General features: G+C 40.5%; 1 protein-coding gene across 1 annotated transcript in view; it reads right to left on the bottom strand.

Moving 5' to 3' along the window:
* GNA12 (guanine nucleotide binding protein (G protein) alpha 12) overlaps positions 1-24,529 on the bottom strand; it is a gene marked incomplete at its 5' end in the record, with an annotated part of 25,067 nt that extends 538 nt beyond the window's left edge. The window contains 3 exons of the mRNA XM_010160406.1: positions 1-459; positions 1,470-1,520; positions 24,314-24,529. The exon at positions 1-459 is cut by the window's left edge and continues 538 nt beyond it. Of these exons, the coding sequence (XP_010158708.1) occupies positions 1-459; positions 1,470-1,520; positions 24,314-24,529 (726 nt within the window). The remainder of the gene's footprint in view (positions 460-1,469; positions 1,521-24,313) is intronic.
* Positions 24,530-27,295: the final 2,766 nt, after the last annotated feature.

The raw sequence follows: 27,295 nt of genomic DNA, 5'->3' as shown, positions 1-27,295 counted from the left end.
CGGCTTACTACGGTTTCTCCTCTTTCTGTCGAAGCACTGCACCAGGTAACGCTGAACATCATCTAGCCTGTGAGGGTCGCCTTTGAAGTCCGAGAAATACTTCTTAATGCTGACAGTCTTTACCTTCTCTACAAGAAGATCCATCTTGTTGAGGAATAGGATAATGGAAACATTAAAGAAAAGCTTGTTATTGACTATTGTCTCAAAGATATTCATGGACTCCACAAGTCTATTTGTGCGCCTGTCTTCCATGAGCACCTGATCGTATTCACTGGAGGAGACCATAAACAAAATTGAAGTTATTCCATCAAAGCACTGGAACCACTTCTGACGCTGAGATCTCTGTCCACCTACATCCACCATCTTGAAAGGTATTTTTTTAATGATGAAATCATGCTCTACTATCCCCTTGGTGGCTTTTCTAGCCAGCAAAATATCTTGTTTGCTGGGGAAATAATTCTGTAAAAGAAAGGAGAAAAGTGTCAAAACATCCCTCAAAAATGCCAGAACACTGAAGCAGCAGTGGGAAAAACCCAGAAGAAGATGATCCATGGTTTTTTAGTTGTCATCAAGTGAAGAATGAATACTCAACTTCAAAATAACGGATTGGTGACGATTAATCTCAACACATTGGTGAACAGCTACCAGAAGATCCTGAGACAATGAGAATAAAAACATAGGACCAATTCACTTGTTGACATTTTTATCCTTCAAGCCTCCCGTTTTCAGGCTGAAGGTCTATTTTATCATTATGAATTCCATAGCTACAGCGTTACTGCCATTTAGGTGGTGTTCAGTAAAGCAGATCTCCAAATCATCACTGAAAGGATTTTTTTTTAAAAAAATCTAGTTTTTCAGTTTGTTACTCTTGCAAAGGACATCTTGTAAACTTCAGATGTAATACTTCTTCCAGATTCACAGTCTATGACCAGCGAGTACAGCAACATGTTCTACTGCAGCCTGTGGCCCAGTCCACCACTGCAGAGATTTGCTCTTCAGAAGCTAATTTCTGTTAATATTCAGGAAGAATCACTCCCCTTCTTCTTCCTCCAAGACTCCTGATAGATAGTTTAATTATTAGCTTTGAAGCCTACAAGTGCTAGTACATTTTATTACTTGATAAGGTTTCATTCTGCTACCTTAAGTAGCACCAGCCATCAGTTCATCATAAAAAGTGAGATCCAGAGACTGCACAGAAGGACCGATAAAAGAACACACATGTATAAATGAAACTACCATAAACAATATTCGTTGCCTGTCAAAAAAGATTAAGCAAATATTAAGCTCCAGTTTCATAAGGCTGGAGTTTATAATTTCTAAAGAACTTTGAAGTTACTCAATGCATTATTATTTAAGAAAAAAAAAATCCCACAACCCAAAAAAGCCCCCAAAAGCATTTAGCATAGCACACAGAGGCTTTCATTATCTCTTTGAGCTCTTTTCGTTCCGAAAGAGAAGGTATGTCTTACCAGCTGACCGATCCGATCCAGATTATCCAGGAAATACTTCACCGATTCACCCTGTGGAAAAGGAAAGAGATGGGAACTAAGCTTGTTTCCAGGACAGAAAATCCAACTCAACCATAGTGTTTTCACGTTCCAACATGCAGTGAGGTCTAACAGGGCAATATCACACGTGGTAGCTTGGACAATATCCTGATGTGCTAAAGGAGCAGGAACAATAAATAGAATGAACAGCTTAATTCATGTAAACTGCTGATAATGAAGTAGAGCTGCCACAATATACTATTGATGTAAGGCAGTGTTTCTTCTAAAGGCAATTCTCCAGCAATTACTTCTAGAGAAACAGAAAAACCAAAGTTGAGTAAAGAGCTGAATAAAAGCTCAAATATGCCTAGTAAATCTTTCCAGTGAAAAGGACGTGTTATGGAAGCCAGTCTTAAGAATTAGGGTTTTTTCCTCCCTTGTACGATGAATGCAGTTAATTGGCACTGGGTGGGAGTTAAAATGAAACACATTTATTAGAAAGCAATGTATTTTGTTTAAAATTCATGACAGTGAACAAAAGCATATCCTAGACTGGTTGGCGTATCTTTAGAAAAGCGACAAATTTAAGTCACCCACAATTTGTGATAATTTAAGCTAGACATGCTTGTCAAAAAAAAAAAGGCAGCATTCTGAAGGACTCTTTCTTCTACAGATAATGTTTCTCTTTTAGTCACAAGAGTTCTAACAATGGATTTGCTCATCTTGTACAAAATCCTTAAGCAGTTACATTGAGAAGAATACAGGCAATATTTAAAAAGAAAATCTATTCTTGTGTGAAAATGTATAAGAGGTTTCGCAGGGTTTTTTTGCTGTTGTTTTAAACAGCTTGCCCATGTACCACTCAAATCAAGTGCCACTTGGTATTAGAGGACACAAGAAGCCCTGCACATAGAAGTAAAAGGATTGTTTCCTTATAGATGCAAACTTGACTCCTGGAGTGAAGTATCTTTGGCAGAAGCCCACTGTCCTTCCAACACTTCCAAGATGATCTGTTCAGTAAGAAAGTGTTCTTTGGTGTTCGGGACACAGGCTTGCAGTTGGAGCCATGTCATAAGAAGGATAAAATGGAAAGTCCTGCTGCCCTGCACTAATCTTAGGCAGCCAACACATGATATACAGCACCGATCAGGGCAGTGTCAGTAATGACCCAACTGACAGTAGGCGCCTTCATCAAATCACTATATCAGAATGAGAACACTCAAAACAACATCTCATATTCCAGTGGCAATATAAATTCTTAAACCATACATTCTCCTCTACACTGTAGGCTTGAGACAGCAGGCTAGAATTACTCCTCTCCAGTTAAGCCGTAAACACAGCAGATCATTCTGAAGAATCGGAGGATTCAGTGTACTGCACAAGTACATACTTTCAGCATATGGCACAGACAAAAAGGAGCTGTACCTTACTATTTCCTAACATTTAAAACTTGAAGTGTCTTTTCATAAAAGACAGAGAACACACATATTTGCAAAAAACGATCATGTATTGCAAAAGATTTACCGTGGATCACTAGCAGAAAAAAAAAAAATTATGTTTTGGGAGGGGGTAAGTTGCCAAAGAACAATTGCTCTAACAGCTTCCTTACAGTCATGAATTTTCATAAGGTGAAAGTAATTTCCTGTATTTTCTGGCACTCTCTTGGATCACTAGAGATATCGGACTACATGAATAAGAGAAAAGGTCTTCCTGTACAGCATTATTCATATTTAGGAGGTGGGACAGCCCAAAAAGAAGAGGTCACTGAAGCTATAAAGAAACCAAAAACCATTCTCTATCTGTTGCGCTTTGTCCTACGCAAGGCCCTTAAATGTGCAACAAGACTGCAAACAGGCCATCTTCCACACAACTTGCTCCTATTCACTAGCCAGTTGCTTTCAGCATCCTAGCCTTGTCCATACACCCTCCCATGGCGAGGGCAGGAACCAGCTGTACGCACGTAAACTGCTGGGACACATATGCATGTCTGATTTACAGCTTGTGCCTCCCCCGTTCCCTGCCCCACGCATCAGTCAGTCAAACATTCTGCACATTTCTAAGAGGTAGGAAAATAATCTGATTAATGAAAAGAAAAAAAAAAAGTATGTTCTTTTCTGCAGTGATTTAGCAGAAACTAGACTTGTCATACAGCACTTCCTGATACTGCAATTAAGCCAAATAATCCATTCTGGGAAATTTTAAGCAGCAATTGCAGAACACTTGGCTAGCTGAGTAACCACGTCAGGGTGCTGGAACAGGTGTGAACACCATATGCATGGTCTGACAGATCTGAGATGTCTAAATACTCTCTTCTAGCACAGAACCCAAAGACATCCAGTACTTAAATCAAAATATCTGTTTCCAGTCAAAACAACAAATCCCCAACAAGCTCCCGAGGGTTTGAAGTTAAGAAAAGTTTGAAACATTAAAGCACACAAACCTAAAGGAGGAAAAACACCACCGCCACAAAAAAAAACCTAACCAAAGAAAAGCCTAAACCCACACCACACACCCAAAACCTCCTGCTTTAAAGATGATTCCCTGATTATGCCCTGTGTTATAGCCTATGGAAGTGGGGATTCAATTCCTGCTCCAAAGACTCCGAGTAACCTTACTCTACATCTCAGTCTGACTCACAGAAAGTCAGTGGCTTCTGGGAAGCACATGGCCTATTCATCAAGCAGGCAGCACAGAACAACAGCACACAGCACCAACTGACTTGATAAGTAACTTGTAATGTAATTAAATGAGGAAAATATGTAAACTCAAGCTGAAAGGACTGCTTTGTATTAGTATTTTTAATCAGAATAATTTTATTAACTTAACATTCATTTATATTTTAATTTTTTCCTTGTCATCCAGGTAAAATAGGTAGCAAAATTAGTTAGATCTAGAAATGAAGTTCATTTAGCTATATATCAAGCTACATGTGAACGTAGTTTTAGATTCCAACAATAAATTTTTATGCAAAACTATCTCATGCTCTGGGTATTTTGCACACATACAAATACGCATGTGTGTGTATATACATGCACGTATACAAAAAATACACACAGAGTTTATGAATTACTCATGAAGGTAGATTTTCCATTCAAGGCACACTGTTACCAAAATAAAGCATCAGTTGCCCCTCTCATGTTCAGCTATTTTTTTTTTTTTCTCTTGAAGATACTGACCATAAACAAGACTGTTTGGCTTTTTCAGCACAAATTCTTAGTGTTTCTCCGAAGTCATTTAGTCATTCAAGTACACTCAAAAGCTGGCTTAGCACTTGAAATGCTCTCCTTTTCCAGATCTCAGCCAGATATTTCTGGTTCACTAGCATGATTTCCTATAGAAGTGGCAGCAAATACTAGCAATTGAGTCACCAGATACTAAAAATATCTTTACGTTGATTAACAATTTCAATCATACCATTTTTATGGTTCTAGTGAAAAAAAATTAAGCAGTTTTTTTGAACATTGCAATCTATTTTGAACTACACTTGCAAACAGCAGGACCGAAATGCAAGCCAAAGCTATTTATATTTATACTATATTTAAGTACCTAAAGATAATCACATCCTGGCGTGTTCACTTAAAAAAAACACCACACACAAAACCAAAGAAAAAAGGTTCAGGTCAGATGTGTCAATCTTGTACAGACTGGTATGTCAAGAAAAACCGTGGCAGCTCAAGAAACTTCCCCAGATCAACTACATTCATAGAAGATTGTTGAGCTTCTGTTTAGTCAGACTTAAGACGACTCAAATATTTTTGTATCTCCCTGTTAATATACTATTTCCTTTAAAAAATATTCTAATAATCATAAATACGATTCTTACAACCTGAAAGCTGTTATTTTATTTTATTTTAACGGGCATGGTACTTAAATACGAAGCACCGTTCGGTCACAGCAAAGTGTGTCAGTGAAGCCCGTCTGTACTGACATGCCTTTTTTTTTATTTTTAATGGATAGTCTGTTAGTATCTTCCACATTTTGAAAGTTGTATCGACAAAGCCTGAGATGACCATCATCTATTTTGCTGTTGATACAAACCAGCTAGCTGTTCCTCCCCACCCCCTTGCTAATACATCAAGATGTCAAAAGGCTGTCTTTCATCCATGCCCTGTGTTTTCCTGGAGAGTGGTGGGCGAGAGAAGAATAACCTCCGAGTTACAGTTTTACATAGTTCAGACAGTCCTTTTCAGCACACAAGAGCATAGCACAGACCATAAACCTTCCTCAACTTCTTGCTCACCACACAAGAGTTACCACAGACGCTTGCATGATTCACTCTCTCACTGCTAATCTCTTCTCCCTCAGCAATAGGCATCCTCTGAGTAACAGTTCTGCCAACTGGGACCAAGAGAAGGAATAAGAGATGCTGTTCCTTTTTAGCAGGATGAGTCACTGCACATCTGGGAACTGGGGGAATCAAGAAACACAAACAGAAGGCCTAAAATGAGCCCACAAGTTCCACAATGCAGCATTGCTATTGGATTATTTAAAAAAGCTATAATTCTTTTTTTTTTTTTTTTTTTTTAAACTGCTCTCTCTGCAGCATGAAGTTTGGTGAAGCCAGAGAAAACAGCACAATTTGCTTAAAAGCTGTCTGGTGAAGGAGAAAGGGAGGAAAGGTAAAATGTAAACATCACTCCTGCTTCCTGAAGCAGTACTCTAAAGCTCTTCTTTTATATCCTAGATTATTTTGAGCACAACACCTTCAAGGGGCAAAAGACACAAAATTAAGAAGAAAAGAAATATTTATTTCATTTTATTCTATAGCTTTTGTGCTATAAGATTGTAATCTTAACACTGGCACAAAGTTACCGCAAATTAACTGAATTTAACATATCTATAGTCTCCTCAGGCTAGGTTCATAGCACATCTAATATTTCTTTAGGGAGATTTATCAACTAATTTGGCATCACTTCCTTTGCCATTGATAGTCTCATTGCAATAAGCAAGCAGAACACACTTGGGCAGAGTTCCCAAGCAGTATTCATTTCTTGAAAATAAATGCACAACAGATCATATGCAGATTGCTTTAAAACATCCACAGAAACTCAGTAATAAGAAGTGTTCTGCAAGGCTAGAATTTATCAGCTTGTCACTGGAACCCTCAACCAGTTATTCAAAGTGACAGTTGGTTAGATCATAAATGATAACGAAACGTCCGGTTGTCCAGTCCCTTACAATACAGGCTCATTTCAAACTTGCCTTCTGAAAAGCAGTTCCTCTCCATTCTGCTCTGAACTAAAAGACTTGAAAGGGGACCCTCTGTTCCAAATTGGCTTTTTTCCCTTCCTTGTCCCAAGGCCTTTTTGGACATAATATTAATTTAGCCGTTCCTGATCATTCTGTCTCTGGCTGCTAAATTTAGAGTGTACAATTTAAGGTAGACCTGTCCGATTTCCCTTGTTTCAGCTGAATTAAACCACACAGGAAGGAAACGTTATACTTGAAGGAAGCATAATACAGCTCTAACAAGATTCCCACAAATACAGCAAAGCCTCCAGAAAAATGGATATTGTAAGCAACGACAAGAGAGAGCTGCTGAATCTGCAAGGTGAAAGCAACAGTGACCTGAATAAAAGAGGGGTGTTTGTATCCCACCCACCAGTCAGGTGGTCAAAAACACAGCAGCAGGGCTGAGAGACACAGAAGAAATCCAGGAAACCCCAGAAACAAGTTTGGGAATTTCCCAGGCTTTAAGCTCCGAGATTTCAAATACACAAATGGGATGGACTTCCCAAATTGGCCTTTATGTAAGGCACCATTTATTCCACTGGGACTGCCAGACACAGACCCTCAAACGCAACACTAATGCGAACTTGCAAGTAAAATCTGTGGTTTTCAGACAAACACCGGGACCTCATTTTTTCCAAGTTTCCTGGGATGTCAATCCCCTATCGACTGTAAGGGGTCAAATGCTAAAACTTCAGACATTTTATAAAAGCAAGATATTCAAAGCAGAAGCCCAAGGGAAGAGCAAGGTTGGCAGCACAGAATTATGATAAAATAACCAGGAGATAGCATTTGAAATCCTTGGAGACTACGTTCGATCAGCCACCTATTTGAACACAGAGATTAAAACCCAAAACCTCAGCAGAGAGAGAGAACACACACTTTTCTTAGCGAGACCTGCTGGACATAATGAGCAGGGTAACATCCTGCCACCATGACCTACGTAACCTTTAGAAGTGAGCATGCCGACACCGCTCCAGGTTCTGCCTCCTGCTTTGCCCAAGGGAAGTAGTAGTTCTTTACAAACTCTGAAGACCCAGGGTTAAAATTCTCATGAGAGGGAACTGTAAACAAACAACCCCTTCTCCCTGAACCTGCAGGCTCTTGTGACAGATTACTTCTAAATCTGCACTTCCATTCAGCCTGGCTGGTAACAGGGCATGGATTTACTACAGCTCAAAGTGTGTTCTCTTCTCTGTGACAGCTGATGAATTAAGTACCAGTTTCCAAGGAGATAAACAAGTCTGTGCTTGTCCAGAATTCACTCCTAAGGATGCTGAAGCAACCTAAATTGCCCTGAAACGCTGATGCCCATTATATGCCATAATTCTGTTCCATGGATATTCCACGTGCTGTCTGGGCACAGAAATATGACATGAGATAAACATTAATTTTCCATTCAATCACCAGTTCCAAGGCAGAGACTAGCCTCTTCTCCTTATTTAAGCCATACAGAGTTCTATCAAATCTCTCTAGTGTTCTTTAACTTCCTCCTTAACAACAGACTGAGCTACTGGCTCCCATCCAGCAACTCCAGTACTTATCCAAGTTCCTGCTATCTGCACCCTACAAACATACCAACTACAAGAGAGTATCATTTGATTCTGGGCTGCTTCTAAAAACAACCCCTTCGTTCTACTGCCCAGTTGCACAGTGTAGGTATCAGATGTTAAAGCTGGAAAGTGTTTTTAAACGTCATTATTTCTGAGCTCAGTACAAACAGGCAATGCAAAAATAATTTTGTCCAAGTCAGGATGGCTCCCTATTAACACATCCTGCTTTGATACATTGACACACTGAGCAGACTCAATGCTTCACAGCACATGGATAAAAAAATTAGGTGATAAATATTGATTTAATTTTTCCCCCGAAGGTCCAGGCTAATCTGAGCGATAAGAATTGTAGATCTCTGTGACTGAGTGAAGTTTTAGCCTTACAGCTAAGAAACACTCTTAACACAAGCAGAGTTCTTGTGGCAAAGGGCAACTCCTACGTGTGTGAGCTTTTCCCAGCAATTAAATACAACTCTTTCTGAAAATGCTGCAATGAAAAAAAAAGGTTACATTTTTTTCCTGACATTCTAGGTGTTTCTACATCAACAGGATGTAGATGAGATAAATGACTCCTGATACTATGTTAACAATTCTGACCATTTGTCTCAAAAATGCACACTAGCAACAGTGCCTCAAGGAGGAAAGGAATTTTCTCTCTGACTAAGGCAGGCTCATCACTACAGCTTCAAGAAACATTAATAAAATCCCTATAATTTCGATTTCACTCCTACTTACCGTCCCTTTATCACTGCTATTCCTACTTCACAGATGAGCAATAACTAAGAAAAGCAGGTGCTAACAGCAGAGAAAACAGCAAACTGGCCACCCACGAAACAGAGACACACAGTGCAATACAAAAAGGGTTAAGTTATTGCTTTTTTTAAATTCTAAAGAACTCCTTAGCCAGACTTGCGTGTTAGTTACAGTGATTTAGCATTTCCCAGCCTTCACCGACTAGCAGCTAGGAAAATTCAAGGGGCAGAAGTACAGAGATACATACCCAATTCATGTGGAAGAAACACAGTTATGTTTAAACAACAATAAAAGCCTGATTACTGTATCCAACATCAGCAGCGTGCCCAGCTCACACACTCACCCTGGCACGAGTGGACAACAGACCTAGTCATAAGCATCCCATGAAAGGATTCCTTCCTGTTTCCCTGCCAACTGTCTAAGCGAATACATTGTCTAAAATTGCTGCCAGAACCCTTTCATCTCAAACACGGACGGTTCTCGTGAAGCTGAACTAACGCACGCCAGCACAACTTCTCATTCCAAGCACAGTCGGCTAAAATGCACAAGAGAAGGCAACTGAAAGCAGTGATCTTGCCACAAATAAAGTCTTGAGCTGTAAACGGAAGGATGGATGCAAGATTCTGGCCAATCACTAGCAAATAATCCCATTTATTCTCAGCAGGCAGCTGCTGTGCAGAAATAGGCATTTCCAACTGAGGCATCAGTATGTAGAAGCAACTGGATGTTTTTACAGATCACCAAAAACCATGCACAATCACGTTATTATGTGACCCTAGTCCCATGCTTTGTTTCAGCAGCTCAGCATGCAAACCTAAAGCTTGCTTTGTTTACAGAAGACATCTGTGGAACCAGATTAGACACTGACAAAATATATTACCTTATGAATTAACCTAGTCAGCAGTGCTGACTATCTGATCAAGACTGAATCAGTTTACCAGTGAGCTTCCCTTTCAAACCTTATCAGATCAAGGGATGGGAAATAAGTATCTTACATCTTGTGGTCTGAAAAAAAAGCTAACACTAGCCATGAGAGAATATTGAGCTTGGACTTTTCCATGGCAGGTGGCCAGCTGGAAAGTGAAGCAACTTGAAGGCACAACCTTGAGTATCTCACAGAATGATGCTTCCTACTCCACTTCTAGACCAAAGCGCCTGTTGCAGAAAGCCTTCACGCTCCACCTTCTGTGGGAACACCGAGCTCAGACATGTTTTACTGAAGTTTTTCTACATCTGTTGCTAAAAGGTGACTTATAAGGATTGGAAAGTCACTAATCCCTCACATTTATTGAAAAATTTGCTTAAAACAAGAGATTTTCTCATTCTGTCTGTATGTATAAAACCAGGACATTTTCAGATCCTATGATACGGACATTCTATGATTCTAGATGTGATGTAGACCAAAAAAGGATGGTCTTACAAGATTTAGAGAGCTGCTCTGTATTTTAAAATGAAGTTTTAGTTGGAAATCAGACTGAGGCAAAACGCAAGTTAAGACTGATTTTTACTCACGTGTGCTATTTAACAGTTCCTATAAAACTACACACGTAGGCAGTGAAGTACAGGAAAAAGAAGTTCCACCTTACTTATATTACTCAAGTTTTTCACCATGCCCATTACCTCAGCACTCAGCAGGCTCAATACAGAGGACACAAGGCTTGCAAGTCTGAGGGGTTCCTGAAGTCAGTTTTCATGCCTGATTTTCAAAGATCACTTGCCCTAAAACCAAAAAACTTCTTTTTCAGCAATAGCTTGGTATTTGTTAATTCTGAGAGACTGACCAACTTTGAACTATGAAGCACACTGTTTCTGCCAGCTGTCACTCTGCTTGCTTTCCCAGTGGTTCCTCACATCAGTGGAATTGCACATTTGCTCCCAGCATCTCATGTTCACCCATCTACACTGAGATGGGTATTGCCTTCTACGAAGTCTGACCTTTACATGCCCATGTAATCTAGATCACCAGTGACCCGGTTGTCTCATGTTATATGCTAAGAACATTAGTTTAGAGCAGTAGTTTGGGTCTGTGAGAGAGGGTTTCACCCAAAAAGTGAGTGCCCTCCCTACAACCTCATCTCTCCTGTTCCAGTGCCACTGACAACACCACACTGAGTCCAGCAGATGAGAGATAGTGAGCCACAACCAATCTTCGGTGATCTGAAATAAACTTCAGTTTCCGTTCACAATCAAGTTAAGTTTTCTCTGTGAGCTGATTTATACAGTCATTATCTCAAAATACTTTTTATTTATTCACATCCACTCATGACACATCAATTGTTGCAATTATTCTCTCCCCCACTGAAGGTTGTTTTGGCATGAAGAGAAGGGGAAGTTCTTCCACTTAAAACTCAGCACTATTGATATTTGGAGTCTTTGTACTAAAGTAACTTAAATTGTTTTTATTTAATTTCAGAATTTGTTCTCTTTCAAAACATTCAGGATTGCTTTTCCTGCATTTTTTACTTCAACCCATCCAACCACACAACTTGCATCATTACTTTCACTTATGAAACCTGAATTGGAATGGATTTACCTGAGCTGAAAACCTCACAAACAGCTGTATTAATGTGCAACTCCATCCTATTTTCACATGCATCTACAGTCACATCCTTTGACACAGTCCTCAGTCACTATAAAGCTACGATCTTGAAGCTCAGGCTTATAGAAATTACAGACAATGAGTAAAGCTGAAGTCTTGTATCAAATAGAAAGCTTTATGTTTATGCTTCACGAACGCCAACCAAATCCTGGGCTGTATCCAGAGAAGTGTGGCCAGCAGGTCGAGGGAGGTGATTCTCCCCCTCTACCCTGCTCTCGTGAGACCCCACCTGGAGTGCTGCGTCCAGCTGTGGAGCCCTCAACATAAGGATATTGACTGGTTGGAGCAAGTCCAGAAGAGGCCACGGAGATGCTCCGATGGCTGCAGCACCTCTCCTGTGGGGACAGGCTGGGAGAGTTGGGGGTATTCAGCCTGGAGAAGGCTCTGGGGAGACCTTATGGCACTTTCCAGTGCCTGAAGGGGCTACAGGAATGCTAGAGGGGGACTTTTTACAAGGGCCTGTAGTGACAGGAGAAGGGGTAACGGGTTTAAAGGGGAAGAGGGAGATGGAGATGGGACATCAGGAAGGAGTTCTTCCTGGAGAGGGTGGGGAGGCACTGGGACAGGTTGCCCAGAGAAGCTGTGGATGCCCCATCCCTGGAAGGGTCCCAGGCCAGGCTGGATGAGGCTGGGAGCAACCTGGTCTAGGGGAAGGGGTCCCTGCCCATGGCAGGGGGGGGCACTGGGGGGGCTTTAAGGGCCCTTCCAACCCAAACCATTCTATGGTTCTATGATTATTTAAATTCACATGCATTTGCTTTATACAAATTAAACACTATAAGCATCTGAAAACAAATGTAAGGATTAAATAAGTGATTTCAAATAAGTGATTTATCCTTAAGGCCTCATCTACATATGTAAATTAATCAAGCCACAGTGGAAACCGAAGTGGATTTAACGAACTTCTACAAGCTGTGGAGCACACTGGCCTAAAATTTAAAATTCCTAATTAAAGCCCTAGTCACATCTTACTGAACTGCAGAGAGGGAAACAGTCCAGCCACGTGGACGGCCATCTGAACTCCTTGCAACCTAGAATGCATGTGCTGGCCTGGGAGAAAGAAAAAGAGGATATAGTAGGTGGGTTTTTTTGCCTCCTGCCCAATAAATACACATGACTGATTCAGTGCTGTACTCTGACCAGACTGAAACTAGATGGATCAAAGTCTTAAATACACAGCAGAGAGGGAAACAGTCCAGCCACGTGGACGGCCATCTGAACTCCTTGCAACCTAGAATGCATGTGCTGGCCTGGGAGAAAGAAAAAGAGGATATAGTAGGTGGGTTTTTTTGCCTCCTGCCCAATAAATACACATGACTGATTCAGTGCTGTACTCTGACCAGACTGAAACTAGATGGATCAAAGTCTTAAATACACAGAATTCAGAAAATTAAATGGTAAAGAGTTCCATCAATAAACCACCATTTTTTCAGTTTGAGATTTTACTGAGTTTTCCAAAGTAGAATTAAGTGAGTATCACGGAAAGCAAGTCATATTAAGAGGCTCTGGGGGTGGGGTGGAGAGCAGACCTTCTAAGGACAAACACCAACAGTTTGTTCAGGAGTAAAGCCAAGTGAAGCACAAGTCTGCCACAGTCTGAACTGCAGGATTCTGTGTTGTATACAGAGGAGACATTTGAAAGGTGTCAATAAATTACTTCTCAGAGCAACATGTTTTCCACTTCCTCAAACAGAAAATCTTGCATGATGTTTCCAAGAAGTTTTCCTCCCCTCCCCCAAATACTAAATAATAGAGGAAAACAGGTTAACTCCACAGAGCTGCTTTAAGCATAGCTGCAAACTAAGAGAAGGTGGAGACCGTGCTGCCTCCTGCCTTTGTAATAGAAAGCCTTCCCAGCTAGTGCAGGTTCAGAAAAAGGAGCAGCAGTGTATTGAGCTAACCTTACTCTTCTCCTCTGAGAAGCCAACTTAACAGCTCTGCTCCCTCCATTAGTGTTCAATTAGCAGCTGGTCCATCAGTGGCAGTATGGAACCTCGAGAGATTTTTCTGGACCTGTATCACATTCAGATGCATCTTTCGGTAATCTAATCTATGAAAACCTCCACTGTTGCACAGCTATCATTTAACAAAGTTAAAAACTGTGTTTCTTCCCTCCCTCCCTCTACTCACCACCTCCTCTTCTACACTCAGTACCTGTCAAACAGAGCCCTGACTCTGAGTGGTTTCCAAACACTGATAACTCCCAGCACAAACATTTTAAAAACCAAACCCCATCCTTGAGGTACAGGCATGTTATTTTAGCCTCAGAAAAGACTCACAGAGGAAAGTAACCATTGCTTGGATGAAGGATCAGTGAGATAACAACATGGCCATCATTCCCAGGCAAGCACCAGAGTAAGGGGACTTTTGGACACTTGCAATGCCAGCTGCTTGCTCCTTCACCAACACCACAGCAGGTCACTATCTCAGCTGCGCTTACAGCCACAGGGTTGCACTCTGGCTCAGATGAGCTTCCCAATTTACAGCAGAACTTCCAAAAACCAGTTGTGCCAACATAAGCAAGAGCACAGTGCAAAGCAGAACTCCCTAAACCCCTATTTCCTATCGCTCAACGTGATTATCATGGAACTACAGCCCAAGTTAAGCTCTATCCCCGCATGACACGTTGGGTAAAATACTCCATGTTTTAAGACAGAGCAGGCTTAAGGAGACAGCAGGAGCAGAGGAAGATAACAGAAGAAAAGTAGGTCAAAGAAAACTACAATATTTTCAAGAAGTCATTGCAAAAGGATCAAAATTTGGATCACTAGCTAGCCAGCTGTGCAAGTTATCGATACCTGGCTATCCTACCTGCACCTTCCTTTTCAGCTTCCTGCCACGTCGTGCCTTTCAAAGACCACAGGCTCATTAAAGATAATTCACTGTCAGTGTGATGAGTTAAGAACAGCTTCAGAGATCTGCTGTCTTTTAAATACAAAAATCCAGAATATATGTCTTCCTCATAAAACAGACCTAGTTTTTAATGTTTTGCTTATGCATTCATCTGTGCTTGTTACTTGTCCGTGATTGTACACAGCTTACTATAAACTAGGATATTCAGGAGAGCCTGAAAGCATTTGTTACCCATTATCCTATTAAATTCAGTGGCCCCTTTGAAAAATCCAAGCTTTAACCTCTCACTGTTTCTCCTCAAGGGAATAATTCAGCAAATTTGGAAAGACACCAAGATCACCCTTGGATCACACCAAGATCTCACTGTCCTGATTCTCAAGAGGACATGGTCAGGTACCAACCAACATGAAAGCAAGCTGAATTACTACTGAGAACACACAAATGCAAAAGGCTGAATTGTAAAACTGGACTTTTCTGAAGCGCATCATCAGCACTGCTCCTCTGAGCAGAGCGAGCCATATCAGGGAGATGGGCTTAAAACTGTTCACCTCTTCTGCACTGCCTTTTTTTTTCCTCCAGAAGCCAAAAGGTCAGAAAACTGCTAACAAGAGTGCACAGACAGCAGCAGGAGCCCTCTTCTTTTACACAGCTATGCCAGTCCTTGCTAGATCTTGAAAAAGGACACGTAGGCTAATACATCAAAAACTCGTATCATGGCAATGCAAATCTAACAGTCTTCATTTCAGCTATCTTACTGGCATTGAAGGGTTGAAAGCAGTCTGACAAGCGGTGCCCCTCCACTAGAAACAATTTTCTTTGACTGTCTTTGGACTTTAGTGTAAACAGATAAATGTTAACATATTTATCTACAAAATGCAGGTATTTTGTTGCAACTAGAATAAAAATTGTCCTTGACCTACCACGCTTTTAACCTAGGCATATGCTCATTACTTAACACGAGCTGTCTCCTGCTTTCACCAGATTTCAGTAGGAACTCTCGATTACATTCCCTCAGTAATACAAAAAGAACACCTTTAAAAGTACTTGCTCAGATTTCTGGAACACATACTCATTACTGGGAATCTTGACAGATACTAGCTAGCAATTCCGAAGTCTTGAATTATTGAGATCCATTAGAAACTTTCTGAATGTGAAAATTAAACAGCATAATCCAAAGCTAATGGCTGCTCACTGTGTTGTATTTGTCTCTGCCCAGAACTTTCCTGCACACTAGAAAGGGATAAAGAGATTACTCCAGTGGTTTTTTTAGCTGAGTTGGGTACTGGCTCAGACAGCCTGAACTGAAAGTTTCCTTCCTTGTTTCTCACAGCATGTGCCAGCATTTCTTGATGGGAATGCAAAGATTAATTACAGCTGTACTTGCTCCGAACAAACCCTTATATTCAATACAGTCCTGCAAGATTTAGAGTAGCACTAATTAGGGCTTAGAACAACAATTCTGCAAAGACAGACATCCTGAGTATTTTTTCTAATTATTTTATGCATAATAAAATTAAAGCTTCTTTCCAGAAGCAGGGTGGCATTTATTCTCAAGAATTGGGAGCCAAAAGGACTTTAGCAGTCTAAGAACATTAGATTACGCGTTTCAGCACTATTGCTGAAGGTAAGACATCAAATTCTCACTGCTACCACAAGCATACAGAGATGCAAGGATGAGTACTGTATTCATTTTCTAAATCTTTTGGGTCACCCGGACAGTTCTCTAACGGGCTCAAGCACTAAGAGGTAAAGACAAAAAAGTTTGTTCTTAATAAAGTACACATGAGTAAAAAGTAATCATTCAACTAGAAAAATGGCCAATCACTAGGCAAGATGCAAATTCTCATAATGAATTTTCAACATGGGAGCTGTATCTATAAAGTTTCTCTCATTCACCTTAACCAAACCAAAAATACAATCCAGGTTTATTGGCATCTAAGGGCCAAAAGCAAAAATTCCTTCAGCAGTCTTACACAGTACCATAAAAATATATGGCTTTTAACCCACATCCAAGTACCTAAAAGTGAAAAAGTAGGACCACACAAGGTCTGAATTTCAACTTTTCGGTACCTATAGACAGTAGGGCATTAATGAAGTACATTAATGCACTATACATTTTACAGGCCTTGGAGATGCTTTTGCCCTATGTTTTTCATCCTTAAATGAAGAAAAAAAACTAAAACCAAGAGTAGCATGCCGGGAATTCCCTATGCAGACTACTAGAACAGCCAGTAGCACAGCTCTTGCTATACAGTGTTGGTCTCAGTTCCCATATGGTAGGCATATCAGTTTCTTGTTATCCACTTATTTATTATGTATGATCTGCTCATTACTTTCCAACTTATCCTCACAATTCCATGTAGGCTACATTTCATCCAGCTGTTGCGTTTTGTTGTAACATAAGGCCAGGAGCAATTCGTGGAAGGAATCCTTTTATTTTTCCATAGAGGATTTAGTATAGAAGGCTTTAAACCTTGGTTGGGACTTCAGGTAGGTACCGTTACAAATTGCTAGTCTCTACACTTTTCCATTTGCACTGTTTTGAAAAGGTCACAATTCATGACCTTTTTGGTTCTTACTTCTCTCTAATAGCTGAAAGTACTTATGAACAGCCAATAACCATTCTACCCATCACACAGCTTTCTGCGGGTGGTTCTGCTTGAGAGAACGGCTTCTCTCATAGAAAACAGGTACTGCACAAGTGGGTTTGCTGGAATTCAAAATGATTTGCAGTGTACAATGATTTATGACCTCTGAGTCTCTAAATTTTGAATACTTTAAATGCAAGTTCTTCTCACCACTTGCTCAGTGGCACTGAAAGCAAACCAGGGATTATCAGGTGAAGCATTCCTTGGTGCAGGTGACAAACACTATGCTACAAAGGCATCTTCAACCCTGCCTCCTGCTCCAGCTCAGTGCTGAATTTCAATCTCAGCGCCTGTCAATAGGGCTGGTACAGCCAAACACCATGCTGCTCAACGAGTAATTCTGGTGGCAGCAGGCCCATTAACATTTCATTTAAGCTTTTTTTTTTTTTTAGAGTACTGCAAATAATAGGAGACTGAGAATTTAAATTCTGTAGATGCAAACTGACACACTATACAGTACTAGCCAATATACACAGAATTCTGTGCAAAGGTTTCCAGCTGCATTTCACTTTATGTTGCCTCTCAATTCTTAATAAAACCCAAACTATAACTCACTAACTCTCAGCTCCTTTACCAAAACACTACTTTTGTCTGAGAGTTCTTCGTTGAGACTTTGATCTGAAAAAAATTTCCCTATTTAGTCTTAGAGACAGGATTAAAAGCCAGGGTCTCCAACTGCTAATCCTTCCCACTACAGGCCAGCCACAATGCTTTGCAGAATTATACTTAAACAAGCAGTTAGCTTCTTTTGCTGTACAAAGTTGAGTCAAACTCCACAGCTTGACCATAAACTTTTGAGGCCTTGGAATCAGAGGACAGAACTAGAATCTGGACCTCTGGGACTTCATTGCCACAATAGTGGTATAAAACCTTGCTCAGATATTAATTAGAGAGCAACATCTCCATAACTCACCCTGCTATATGAGCTATCACTCCTTAGGTGTAATAGATAAATTCAAACAGGCCTATTTACCATCCACAGCACCAGAAATCGCTTGTAAAAACCCCAAACATTTAACATTGTTAGATAGAGATGTACTTGATTTTCAGCATTAACACTGAGTAACCACAAAACATTAGGCTCAGCAACAGCAAACATAAGCTTCTGGTTTGTAGCACTACTGTCAATTCATTGTTTTGGTTTTGTTTAGTTTTCTGGGTCAGAGAGGTATGTCCCATCCAGGTCTAGAAAAGAAATCCACATAACTTACCCAGCATTAGTTTAGTTTCACAGAAGCTCTGCAAACTAGAAATAACCAAACAAATCTCAAAAGTAATTTGAGAAAGAGTTGCTGCCTAGTCCCAGTTACATGCATTAAATGGTAACAAGATTTTCCATGCTGGCACTTTGGACAGCGTGCCCATTTCCTCTGCATATCTCACCAGCATTGGTCAAGTCCCAATGGATTTCATTGATAAAATATGCGAGTTTCATGGCTCTGAAAAAAAGAGTCATCCTTACATAATAATCAATGTTCAGTCTCACACGTAAGCTCATATGCTAACTGTAGTTTGCAAAAAGAGCAGCTCATTTCCGTGTTACAGCCTGTTGTGTAAGCCGGAGTGCAGTATGCCAACACCCGGTGCAAGTACTCCTGCATTTCAGTGCTGTGGCATCTATGTGGAAAGAACAGTAAAATGCTCAGAAATAGGCTTTTAAGGCTAACTCTACTCTGCCCTTACATCTTAACAGACAAATGATCGGTTGGAAACTTTTTACTGGAGGATTCAAGAAGTCTCTTACACTGCACTGAAGAACTCTGACAAAATAGAGCCCACTCCTGCAGATTTCACTTAACATGCCACTTCAAATGTCACTCACCCTTCATGGCAAGTCAGTAATCTGCCTTGCTGCCCTGCCTCTCGATTCATTTAGCTTGCAGAGATAATCAAATGCTGTGACATCACCTCTGTATGCTACAGCAGCTACACAGCCTCACCCTGATCAACTTACATTACCAGCACACGGTAATACTAGCCATATCTAGTATTTCTGTACCAAAGCAAACCCATTTATGCAACAGTTCGTCCATTCTGTATCAAGAATTAGTGGGAATGATTAGTGCCTCAGCTCCATCCTCCCCCAAACACACAGCTGGCTGCCTACGAGGCTTTGAAGCCATCAGCTCCTTGCATGAGGAGGATGTAGCAACAAAGCTTTACTAACATGAGGAGTGGGCTGTTCGCTATGCACCACTGCCAGCACACTATCTGTTCTGGCAGGCATAATTTAACCACTTCGATGTGTGTCAAGTGTCTGCTTAGAGGGGAAAAAAAAACCCCAAAAAACTCCACACAGTTAACTCACAGGGGAGTGACTTGTATCCTATTACAAATATCCCCCAAACCTCCACACCTCAACACACCCAGGGAATGGTGAATCAATATAAAAGAAACAGTCTTTAAAATATTTTCCAGAGTCTTCCCACATCCAAGGCTTCAGAGGCTCTTAGTATTTGAAGTATTACTGGAAATGTTCCACACAATTCCCTGTGCAGAGATCTAAAAATAGCTAGGACACAGTAGTACGTTTCTGTATTTGCAAGCCCCTTACTTGCCTCTCAGGAACCACTACTTCCCATTAATGCTGACTTTTTTTTTTTAAAGGATCTATTAAAACATTAGAAATTCTTTAAACAATGCAGTGAACATCAATAATAATAATACAACAGTAATAATTACGTTTAATTGATACTCTAGTGATGGATCATGGATATATTCTATATGTTAGGAATAACCACATTAAAACAGATGCCTTTTGCAGCCTCCTCAGATGGCCACGCTCTTCTGTATGAAGACGGGCAGGTATCTGCAATCACAAGTCAGGAGCTAGTCTGGCTGCATGTGAGTAACTCAGCACAGCTTCCTCTTCTGAAAATAGTCTTTGGAGTTGAGAGCCAATAGCCCCATCAACCCTGAAGAGATGAGAATATGACTTGTACCACAGGAGTTCAGGAGCTCTTGGAACAGTTACAGGCCAGAAAGACTTGGTATTTTGAAGGGAAACAGGAAGAATCATTCAAATCACACAAATAAAGTAGTTAGGATAGAGATCTTTATAAGACCTCAAAACCCCAAAAACAGTGCTGTGTGTTTAAAAACACCCCAATCTGATAAAACAATGTCATTTTTGCATTAAGAATCAATGAAGACAGATGATGGCCTTAGCAGATCTGCTTGTTGTTAGCTTAAGCTCTGTAACAGTGCCAGCACACCATATATATCCGTTCTGTCTGTGACAAACATATCATTTTCTTGCCTGACAAGCCCTATTTGCCACAGCTTTACCCAAAACCTCATGAAGTATGCCAAGTTGCAAGCAGTCAAAGTAGCAGCTAACCTTGCTTCAGATACTGTTTGTTCTAGGCACATTAAACCAAAAGCGAATGGCTTCTCACATTCTCCCACTAGAAACCTTAGAGGAAGAAAAAAACCCCAACAAAACAAAACCCACCTGACCAAAGCAATTCCTATGGTGACCTTAGTCTCTGTGATTTATGACATAAAAGGAAACATCATTTATGGGTGCAGATTATTATACATGCACCTGAACTCCCAAGTACTTAAGCTCAAACTGAAGAAGCTTCCACGCTTTCAGCTAAATCTCAACTGAAGTCCCAAGGTCCTTTCACCAAGGAAATAATTCGAAATAGAACTTGTCTCCACCTGCTGGCAACGAAGAATTAACTCCCAGTTGCCCAAACTACCCCCGGCAACCTGAACAGAAGAAATGTTACCAGACACTGAGACATGATAAACATATGCCTTTCTAACATACAGACAGAAAGCAGGGTAGGATAATGAGGGCAAGGGAGAGGAGAATCACATACCGATTACAAAGGCATTCCTATTCTAGTATTTAAAAAAGGAGGACAGAGACATGACAATGTAACCAAACATACAATAAAGCTTTTGTCCCCCAGCTACTTGGCTTGCATACAAGGAACAGAGGAACTTGGGTTGGTGGGGACAGGCTGAGGCGGGGAAGAGCGAGAGGCTGATGTTTGTGAAAAGAAAGTGAAATTGGTTAGTCTGCTTTAAGACTGAAGAAAAAAAAGGCAAAAAAGCACCCTGCTATTGTAGAATCCACCCACTCACTTCTGAAAGGCTCAAAGACCCAGACAGTGATTTACAGCCAGCACTTCTAGGCACTGAATATGAAGCAGAAAACACTCAAGTGCCCAGAGGCAGCTTCTGGGTCCCAGAGAAGCTTTCAGGCTGCAAGAGGTTATGGTCAGAGCCATTTTCTGTCAACAAGTTTGCTACTGCCGAGTCAGTCATTAAGCTTAGCATTACAGACCATTGGAAGACCCCTGTATGCTGCAGTTTTCAGCTCTAGTTAACCAACCAGCATGTTTAACTTTTTATTTTTAAGAAAGGTCATACAACTTCCTGGAGAAATCTCAAGTTCAAAAGCAGACCAATATAATCCTATGGCTTAGAAGCCAAAATAATAAACAATCATAAAAAAAGATCTGATGTTCAGCTGACCGAGATCAGGGCAAAGAAAACTCAAGTTCTGAGCAAGGTCATTATTTTCAACATTGCCCAGAAACATTTAGAAAGATCACAGTAAAAAAATTTTGGTGATGATTTTAAAGCTATTTTAAAGATAATGAATTCAGTTCAAACCATATTCCATTTAGTAGCTCACTCATACTAAATGTGAAAGGGAGTGCTGATGCAAAGGTTTTCTTTAGCCTTAGTTAAAATCAGTTCAGAAAAAGTTTATTTTCTCAGAGTTGACTAAATCTGGTTTCTATTTATTTACACAAACCTATACCCAGCAAGGGTTTAAATGCAATGAAGGTATGGGTTTATACATATCACATGCAAGTATAAATAAGACATCTCCTTAAACCACCTGCTTTCTTTAAAAAGTTATATAGCTTTAATTTATTTATGCTTTAATAAGAAATTGCGCCATTGCTAATCCTCATGTACAGAATTCTGCTGAACATAGAAGGGAGGCATGCAAACTCGCTCAAGTTAAGGTCTTAATTTGTTTAGTGATCAATTCAAAAGTAGCATTTGTATCCTTGAAAACAATCAATTAGATTTTAAAAAGCACTTAATGCATAAAAGCTTTTATTTACAATTGAGGTACTTAGTAATCTCCTGGTGACGCAGGCTGCCCAGTAAAATAACAGCACCCAGGATTTTCAAGCTGAGGTACTGAGTTACACAGTACCTCTCCAGTACACCATGTCGCTGCACTACTGACAGGTCAACAGTTCTGGTGCCTGCAGCAGTTTCAGTTGCTGCAGTAACATTAAACAGATGACATGAATGCCATCCAAAAGGAAGTATGATAAAACTACACCATGATCTTGAAGATGACAGCATATTAAATGATCACTTGCATGTCTGCATGCTTGCTTTTTGTGGGGATTTTTTATTTTTTGGTATTTCCTGTTGAATCCTCAAAGCCAGAGAATGCAGAGGTAGGTCTACTAGTTTTAGAATGCTATTTATTCAACAAACCGGACTTATTTTTTCCCTGTTTGATGCAAATTTATTGCAAATCAGTACAGAAATGAACCTCTCACGTGATCTATACCTGAATCTCCCCCTAAAAACAAAACCCATGCTTAGTATTTCCCAGGAAAAAAAAAATCTGAATGGGCTGCTGATGCAATTATTGCTTAATATACTGGATTCTCTTAGTAGTTGTCTCATGTTAAATTCAAATTCCCTGTGGCATAAGCCATCTTTTCATTCCACGTTTGAACAGCGCTTAGAAGAGCAAAGTCTCAGTCTGTGTCTACAGACATTAGGAATTACGGAACAACTGATCCATTTTCTCCCTCCCATCCCCAATACTGTAACATAGAAATTGTATAAACCTCATTTCCTTAGGCTCAAAATGTAACAATCCCCAATACTGTAACATAGAAATTGTTACATTTTGAGCCTAAGGAAGTGAGGTTTATACAACCATCCTGTGACAATTCTACCTACTCATTTTATCTATTCTTTAGCCATTTACCAGTCTCAAGATACTTCAGAGACAGATTTCAAAGCTGCAACAACAAGACTCAAATAGGCATCTTACTAGTGGAGACACATGAGTACCTAAGGGCTGCAACACGAGTTTAACTACAGTATTAGACACAGGAGAACCCATGCCGAGGAGCAGCATGAGGAAACCAACTGAGAATTTCACTGCCAAATTTCTCTATTTTTCTATATCTATATTGAGTTCCTTTCTAAGAGTCTGAGGGAGACTATACAAAGCCATGTTTCTAATCTCTACATAACTCCTCTGATTAAACATCAGTAACATATCCAGGCATGAAGAATTTCACCTTTAACAGCCTCCCCCCCACCCAAGAAAAGCTGAATGAAGTTGAGGGACAGGACACCCAAACCAAAGAATTCTACCTGCAGATTAAAGCATAATTAGTATGTGTTTAAATCATAAAGATACATTTATTAGAACCATTAGGATATCATAACATATCACGTTCCAAGAACTAGTAACCATGGTACTGAGCTGCACGGATGAGTACCTTGTTTCACTGAACAGAGAAGAAAAAAGCACCTCCACCTTGTACATCGGAAGAAAAAGCAGTAGGTTATGAACAGCTGTCAGAAACATATTCCATACCACAAATGCAGCTATTTTGGCACAAGAACATGAAAACCTAATACAAGACCGCAAGGAAGATAGCACATTTCTAAGCTCACTGTCATCTTTCAGTTGCTTATCCAAGTTTCACTTGCAGACATCAGGATGAAAATAAACAGTCAAATAGCAGCAGCCGAATGGGTGTTGCAGTCACTTCAGAAGATGTGCATGCAGGAATAGTTTGCCAGTATCAATAGAGTACAAGCTGGCAGGACTGGAAAGTTACAAATTAAGTGTGCCTTCATCAGTGCCCTACTATGAACAGACCTACTGAGCTGCTAAAATATTTTTAGTTCAACCAATTCCTGCCTTTTTTGGTTTCTCTTGCTTTTCCAGTTTATCCAGTCATGTGCACTTCTCCACTCCCTCTTACTGTCATGTAGTTTTTCTAGTTTGGCTCCAATTACCACTTGTTTCTGCTGCCGAAGTGCTCGGATTTACAGCCCTACTATCTCGTACAGTGGCTATGTCTTGCACGCAGCAAGCAATCTTTCAGTTGAAGGGATATTTATACAGCAGGGAACTTCTCTTCCTCCCACCATCAAGATGGACATACTCACCAGCTGATACTCGCTCCGACGGCTGAAGGCTTCCTTGATTCCCGAATCCCTCCACAGCGCACCCAGTGCAGGTACGTACAACTGGAAGGTGGCAGGCTCTATGGGCATTCCAGCTTTGTTTTCAAAAGCCATCAAAAACATTCCATGCTTCTCATTCTCAGTGTACTGCCAAGGGATCCCCAGCTTGTCCCGTGCATCAACCAGAACCCTGCAGCCCTAAAAAATGATTCAGGTAAGAAAGTCAGTGACAAAAAGAGCGAAGTGTTAAAGAACAAGGATTCAGAGGTATTTAAAGCTTTTATTTCTTTTTGACAGTATTCTGGTGAGACGAGACTGAACTCAGGGGAGAATCATAAACATATTGCAACATCTTCAAAAGAAGTAAGATAGAAAGAGCTTCCTGTGTAAGTAATTTAGCCACAACATATTTCTCCAGGTGGAAAAAAAAAAATACCAGCAGCAACAGCTAGTTGCAGCAAGCAATACTACCAACAGAAAATAGTAAACATCACATGCCTAAGAAAAGTGTCTGGGAAGTAATGTATGATCCTCATAGCTATAGTTTTAAGTCACCATACCTGTATTCTTCTATCTTTTTCTCTGCATTTGGGTTTTAGATACAAAAAGGATGCGCTAGCTTTCCCAAGCATTAGGATATCAGTAGAGCATTAAAAAAAATGTTGTTGAAAGAACATACTGTATATTCTGATGAGGCAGAGTATACTAAGCATCCCAAATTGAGGGAACTTAGTAACTTCCAGTGCTGTATGCATCCACCAACGACCTAAACATTTAGGTAAAAAGAGATAGCAGTACTAAACTAGCAAGATCCAAAATGGATGTTGCTGTAAAGTATGATTTTGACAGCCTGAAAGCTTGCTGTAAACAAGCATCTTCTGTTGAGACACTTTCATTCAAATGGTTACCTCCAGGACAAAAGCCCAGCAGCAAGAGGACAGAAATCACTGCACAGATTTCAAGCTACTGGGGTCAATAAAGCAGGTGTAGTTTTCCATAAGCATCAACTTACTTTTTGAATTTGCCACACATTTGCTAAAAAGCCCTAAGCAGTAAGCGTGGGCACTCGAAGTCTGGAAAAAAACATGGAAGGAAAGTGATCTAGTTCTCAAATGTAACTCAGGATTACAAAAACTTCTTATTTTCACATTTTGCAAGTTTTATGAAACCTTAATTTCATATCCATGGCAACAAGCCAAACACATGAGGTTAAGCAACTTTGAAACATCAGTCTTGAATCTACCTACACCTAGCTTTGGCTAGCCAACAGTTAGTTCTCAATAGTAGAAAACCATTTTAATAATGGATACATGTGTCAGTGGTGGCTTAGCATCTCAAGTACAATCTAATTCACACGTAAAGCCTGTGAGTTATATTAAACTACTTTTCTCATTGTGTTGATCTTTTGGTTTTACAGTTTATGAAAGTAAATAGAATTAAAAAATATTAAGTTGTTTCTACAGCTACTCACATGAACCTCCACATTATTAATGATTTTTTTTTAACATACTTAAACCTATCAAGACTGCACATACATTTTTTTAACACTTGAACCTTTCACCTCTCCAGTCCTTTAACAGCACCATACCACAAGAACAATAACTTTCCCAATGGAAATTACGATTGGAGAGGGAAGCGAGAAGCAACTTAGTGCGAGTGTCACAGATTAAGAACTCAAAAGTATCACAGTTGTCACTATGCAACAGTGTTCCTGAAGTGCAGTTTCCCCAAAATGTAAATATTTATGATTCTCCAGTGATTGTTACATTGTCTATCAAAACAAAGTATCTCCACAACACCAGAAAAAGACTGAAATTGAATATATTTACAAACTGCTGCTTTAAATTCCTCAGGTAACTATTTAGTAACTGTCATACAGACCAAAAGCCAACTCTCATTCTTAGTTACAGAGTTTATCCTTTTATTAACAGAGGCCTTCAGATGGGTTTTATTTGAATGGTGTTAATAAATGAGAGCACGAGGACAAAAAAACCCAACCAAACAAAAATCCCAGAACACTTAGAAGGCTGTCTCTGAATCGCAGATGCACGCACCACGCCTCTCTGGACCTCAGACACCTTTGCAAACCCATCACCTGCACAGAATGCCATCCCGGGCACAATTCAAAGTCAGTGTCAGCCCCTCTCCACACCCAGTCGAGAACTTTGGGATGCTTTCCAAAGCACTGTGGTATCCGAGACTGGTGGGACACCGCAGTTTGTAGGCATTTAACGCCAGGTTTGTTTCTGTTCAGTCAGAAGTAGCGTTAATGACCAGAAACAGTTAAGGGGCACTGCGTCAGCTGACGGTCTCAGTCTCTCTCTCCAAGCTGAGGGCCCTGTGTGGAACTCCCAGCCCACACAGGCCAGCTCTGACCTTTCACCTGCTTCAGCTCCAGCTCTCTGCAACCATCTCCCCCGGCTTTTCTGCCTTACAGCTCTGGGACTTATTTAACCCTTGCCCATCTCACAGACACAATTCTGATAAAGCTGCACTGGGAGCTCCGGCCTGGCGCATCTCCCCATACTGTCACTCTGCCTTTTCCTGCTCCCGCTGGAGAGATTGAGGATCTCAAGAGACCAGCGGTAAGCAAAAGTTTCTTCATTTGTTTGGAGAAAACCACAGAAATTAGTTTCTTTCAAGGGTGTAGAGACTGCTGCAGTCCCAGAATAGTCACTTATCTGCCAGTTGCTGCTCCTTGCAAATGCAGGTTTGAATCTCCCTGAGGCAAGAGAGGGAACTAAACTTAGACCTCACAGACCCTGAAGGAGTGCATTAAGTACCACAAGGTTACCACGGAGAGTGTGTAACATCAGCACCTTCTTCTGACTGAGCAAGAAAAGGTTACCACCAAGTCACATACAGAGCCCTGTGAGGGACAAAGCAGCAGATTCAGCTGTAGGGACATGAGCATTAGCACCGACAGAACAGAGACAGAAGGTCCATTCTAAACACTGAATGAAG

The sequence above is a fragment of the Eurypyga helias genome, unplaced genomic scaffold (genome assembly GCF_000690775.1).
Source record: "Eurypyga helias isolate BGI_N326 unplaced genomic scaffold, ASM69077v1 scaffold24941, whole genome shotgun sequence".
NCBI classification, from domain to species: domain Eukaryota; kingdom Metazoa; phylum Chordata; class Aves; order Eurypygiformes; family Eurypygidae; genus Eurypyga; species Eurypyga helias.
The sequence above is the reverse complement of the archived record's forward strand: the minus strand, read 5'-3'. Positions and strand labels throughout refer to the sequence as shown.